General features: G+C 36.6%; 1 protein-coding gene across 1 annotated transcript; it reads right to left on the bottom strand.

Moving 5' to 3' along the window:
- Positions 1-3,671: 3,671 nt before the first annotated feature.
- Positions 3,672-4,450, bottom strand: LOC134789676 (protein lethal(2)essential for life-like). Its single transcript, XM_063760273.1, has one exon. It carries the CDS (start codon positions 4,350-4,352, stop codon positions 3,783-3,785), a length of 570 nt encoding a protein of 189 aa, XP_063616343.1. The 5' UTR covers positions 4,353-4,450; the 3' UTR covers positions 3,672-3,782.
- Positions 4,451-5,521: the final 1,071 nt, after the last annotated feature.

The raw sequence follows: 5,521 nt of genomic DNA, 5'->3' as shown, positions 1-5,521 counted from the left end.
TTTCTAGGTTTTTTGACCACTGCTCACACTTTAGGAAAGAAAACTAAACGAATAAATTTGATTATACTTATGTACATAGTTCCAAAAATTTTAATTAAATAAGTTAAAGTGACGTCACAAAGTTTGTGGCTCTCCCCTCTCCCCTGTCACAACATAGGACATTTTCTTGAGCACCCCTGGTAAAAGAGAGGCCCGCAATTGCGTACTTCGATGTTCGCGGTGGGCCCTCAGTTACGCCGACAAAGTCGTAAGGCATTTTTTTAGGGTGGCTCCCCTGACCCCTACACGAAAAGTGGGGATGAATCTGTTTTTTTAGCTTTAAGCCTAGTGTGGAGTGGTAGACGGACTGCAACCCGACCGCCACTTGTATGGAAACTGCACGGCGGTATACTTACGTTACGCTATACTTTTCACCCGACGAAAAAAAAAACGGAGGAGGTTCTCAAGTCGACGCGTATATTTTTTTTTTTTTTTTTATGTATGACCACGCATAACTTTTTACAGAGATGTTCGATTTTGATAATTATTTTTTTATTGGAAAGGGTATATCCCGAAGTTGGTCCCATATAAATTTGGAAAAAAAAATCCAACCTTAAGGGTAGGAAAATAGGGGATGATTGATTTTTTCACTCACCGATTGTAACGTATGACCACGCATAACCTTTTACAGAGTAGTCGTAATAATAATAAAAATTTGGGAAAAAATCCTACCCTAAGGGTGGGAAAATAGGGGTTTTTTATTTATATTACAGAACAAAATAATAGTTAAAGTAGGATTATTAATATAACAGTTAATAGCTAAAGCAAGGTAGGTAGCTATTTTAAAAGTAATCAAAAATTAAGCATGTAATAATTTGTATAAATTATAGCCACAGAAAAATATAAAATAAAAACTTTTTAACAAAAAAAATAACCGCCGAAAAAAAACTAAAAGGAAATAAAAAAACCGGCACTAACACGAAACGAGTCGACCAACAAAAACAATAGCACACCGAAAAGAAAAAAATAATTATTTTGTCTTCAATAACGCAAGTGAATACCTATGAACTATGTATATACATACTTCTGAAATCAATCACACAAATCTGCGTATTTATATATTTACAATCTGTTATTTTTGGAGTCGGTGCAGGTGCTTCACTAAGGTGCTCAAGTTTATTTGAGGCTGGCACCGACTCCAAAAATAACAGATTGTAAATATATAAATACGCAGATTTGTGTGATTGATTTCAGAAGTATGTATGACCCCGACTTTTAAGTACAAAAATTAAATTTTGCACTGCAGCCTGGCCGCAGACGTTCGGAGCTTTTCGTACGGAATGACATGTGCAAGCGAGACAGCGCTATGTTTGTACTACATAGTCAAAGAGCCCAAAAAAAGTAGATTTAAAAATAGTCTAAAAAGGTATCTCCTGAATACTCTATAGGAGATGTGTTGTTACCCTACAGAGTATTCATGACATACCTACTTACCTAAGTATTTTAACTCCCAAATGTAAACCTATTATAATATTTAAATTTTATTAAGTATAGTATAGTGAGACTCCACAGTCAAACTAAATGTAGTTTTGTGGAGCATTGTCCTTACAAAAAAGTTGTAACTTCTTGTATAATAAATAACTATAATAAATAAATAATAAATACGATGTGTTTCTATAATATACAGGAATGAAGTCGTGTTCGAAAATAGGGCTGGTATTTAACTGTTCACCAGATATAGTAAAATTTAACACAAAAAAAAACATTTTTACCACCAAAAATAATAAATGATCACCAAAATTAGAACTTTATTTTAATGTGTAATGATTACCAATTTTATTACATTTTGCTATCCTTTTAAAGCAAAAGACACCAAACTAATCATTGTTAACCCAAAAATAATAAATGATCACCATCAAATGTGAAACTCCATTTTAATGACTGAATGAATTTTTATGACGACCGGTCTGGTCTAGTGGATAGTGACCCTGTCTGCTAAGCCGATGGTCCTGGGTTCGAATCCCAGTAAGGGCATTTATTTGTGTGATGAACACTAATATTTGTTCCTGAGTCATGGTTGTTTTCTATGTATATAAGTATGTATTTATCTATACAAGTATGTATATCGTCGCCTAGTACCCATAGTACAAGCTTTGCTTAGTTTGATCTGTGTAAGATGTCCCCTAATATTTATTTATTTATTTTTTTTTATTTATTTAATGTGAAATTTAATGATAACCAAATTTTTTACATCTTACTATCACTATCCTTTTAAAGAAAATGACACCAAACTAATAATTGTTAAAATCCAAAAATAGTAAATGATCACCAATATTAAAACTCATTTTTAATGTAAAATTATAACGAACATTTTTATTACTACTTGCTATCCTTTAAAGCAAATAACTCCAAACTAATCATTGTTAACCTAAAAATAGGCAATAACCACCCAATTTTAACCACATTTTAATTTAAAATGTCATGCAAACATTTAACTTCTCGTTATCCTATTAAATTAATGAATCTACTTCGTAACCGTTTTCTACCTAGATTCTGTATGGATGGTAGTTCTAACCTAACCTAACCCACTTTTCTAGTAGCATGTCGTTTCTGTAAGGGTCGCAGTTCTAACCTAACCTAGCCCACTTTTCTAGTAGCATTTCGTTTCTGTAAGGTTCGCAGTTCTAAAGGCTCCGTCACACAGGCGCGTTTTGCGGGCGGCGCGTGTGCGGGGCGCGCCGTTTTTACATATAAAACGCTCACGCACCGCCCGGAAAATGCGCCTGTGTGGCGGAACCTTAACATAGCCTGTTCTGATAGCATTTCTTTTCTTTTCTATAAGGGTCGCAGTTCTAACCTAACCTAACCCACTTTTCTAGTAGCAGTTCGGTTCTGTGAGGATCGCAGTTCTAACCTAACCTAACCCACTTTTCTAGTAGCAGTTCGGTTCTGTGAGGATCGCAGTTCTAACCTAACCTAACCCATTTTTCTAGTAGCTTTCTTTTCTGTGAGGTTCGCGTGTGACTGAAGGATTGGGGCAGACGAGCGAGCGGTCGGTGCGGTGTACGGGGGATTGAGCGGAAGGGGCTGTAATATTGACATCATTTTACTTTACATATTTCGTAATACCAAATACGTATAGATTTTTTGGTAATCAAAGTGGTTTATTTAGGTGAAAATATCGCATTAATTTGCTCTTCAAGATTTGGTGATCATCATTATATTTGGTGTTTGAATACAATTTGAAGTGCATTCGTGATTGATTAAAACAGCTGGTACTTTTGTAATTTTAGACCTTATTAGTTTTTAGGTGTTTAGTAATTATTTTTAGTAAGAGAGATTTCTTTATTTAGGGTACCAAAGTATTTTTTGGTGGTCATTATTTTTTTTTTTTTTTTTTAAGTTTATTTATTCACTTTAAATTTTAATACAATTTTTACATGCATGCCACTATTGGAAACCTCTAGGGTATTTGTATCTGTAGCCCAAAAATAGTACAAAACATAAATATGTACCTATATGTAATGGAATCGTGGGCAAATCACAAATATTAAACAATTTATATAGGTACTAATTACATGCGTTTCTTCCACATACACGGTGCACTAAGTACTACCTAATATTGCTAATATTTATGCTCTAGTTACCCTAATGAAAAAGGTACACCTAAATTAAAAATGATTCAAACACAATTATACGTTTTAATGATTTATTTTATTACGTAAAATAAAGGCGGTTAAATTTACACTTTGAAATGATTCAGTCTTAGAAAATAATCACGTTTTGGAAACACTATTAAGCACCTATTGTGATCCAATTTGCTTCTGCACGGGGCCCGTGTGAGCTATTGGCACTATCCTTTCGCCGGTAGATGGCAACGCTAGCACTTTTGGAGCCGTGACCGTTAGAACACCATCAGAAGACAGGTTAGACTGCACTGTGTCAGGCAAACATCCTTCAGGCAAAGCGTATTTCCTCACAAACTGCCTGGAAACATAGCCGTGCTCATCCTGCTTCTCCTCGTGTTTACCTTCCACAATAACATGTTTGTTGATCACTTTGACGCGTATTTCCTCGGGTTTGAAATGCTGCACATCCACATTGATTTGGAATTTCTCGTTGTCCGAAGTTATCGAGCCGTCGCACAGTGCCAATTGATTCATGGCTGAGGATAACTGCTCCAGGGGCTTCATCAGCTGTTCAAACGGTTGCAGCATATTGTTCCAGGGTTTAAAGAAGAATTCGGGGTTAAAGAAGGTCCGTGGGACCATTGATCCGTAGGGGAAGTCGATGTAAGGATCCGCTCTGAAGATATCCCTCTCCATCCTACGAAGAGGCCGTTCCCAGTTGTTAAAATGCGGAATGATCGACATTTTGTTTTGACTAGACGCTTTTATTCTCTTTGTTATTATTATTCTCAAGTTCACACTTGCGCTAAATCAGATTGCAACTGGCGGCTAGCCGGCGTTCCGCCGTATTTATAGGCCCCGTTTACAGCGCCACCTAGTTTGCTCGTTAGGAAAGTGCTAGAAGGTTCAAGTGCAAGGTCCTTATCCGGCAGCATCGAGAATGTACACGACAAGTATAGAGCGCTTATACACACGCACCTTCTCGATTTGGCCGTTTGTTGTTCACGTCGTTTGAGTTTAACGCCATCTCGTGTTGAATAGCGGAACTGCGTTATCAGCTACATAAGTAATTTAGAAAATTCTCGCCGTTGCTCGACTGATCTTGCAAGTTGCCGACGTCGCTCGTAAATTCGTAATACCTAAAATTGGCGCCACCGTTCACAGACTTTGTCATAAATAATTATCATTGTACATCTTTGTACAGTCGCCATCAGATATATCGGAGCGGCCAAGGTGCTCACAAATATCGGAACACGCCTCTATTGTCAGGGCGTTAGAGCGCGTGTTCAGATATTGTGAACACCTTGGCCGCTCCGATATATCTGATGGCGACTGTACATGTCAAATGATTATGTAGGTACATATTTCCTGACTTCAAAAAGGAGAAGACTTCCGTTAGATTTCAAATAGACCATTTTTATTTTTATTGTCGATTATTTTTTTTTGTCAGATACTTATAACTGATATAAGATAAGTATTGATAAAAATTGGTAGATTTGAAGAGCTGCTCATTCTGGTCGAAACACAGTCGAAATAAGGGGTTGTGCACAAATCACGCGAGGTGTTTTCGGCTACTTTTTGACCCAACTTGGTGATTTTTGGTGAGGTTTTTGGCTATCCCCCTCCCCCCGCACAACCTCACGTGTATTTTTTTGATTTTTTTTCATTCGACCTAATTTTAAGATAAATAGTATTGTACATAGAAAACCTCGTTTAATTTTCTATTTTCGTTAAATAGACTCGCTATTTTGAAGTGCGGAGTGAAGATTTATGTTTAACGAAACCGAGAAAAAGTATCTACTCATGTAATAAGATTTTTTTTCTTAGTTTCGTTCACTGTAGAAAAATACACGTGAGGTTTCCTTATACCCCCCTACGTGATCTATCGTGATTTTTTCGTGACCCCGCCTCCC

The sequence above is a fragment of the Cydia splendana genome, chromosome 4 (assembly GCF_910591565.1).
Source record: "Cydia splendana chromosome 4, ilCydSple1.2, whole genome shotgun sequence".
In the NCBI taxonomy this organism is placed as follows: domain Eukaryota; kingdom Metazoa; phylum Arthropoda; class Insecta; order Lepidoptera; family Tortricidae; genus Cydia; species Cydia splendana.
The sequence above is the reverse complement of the archived record's forward strand: the minus strand, read 5'-3'. Positions and strand labels throughout refer to the sequence as shown.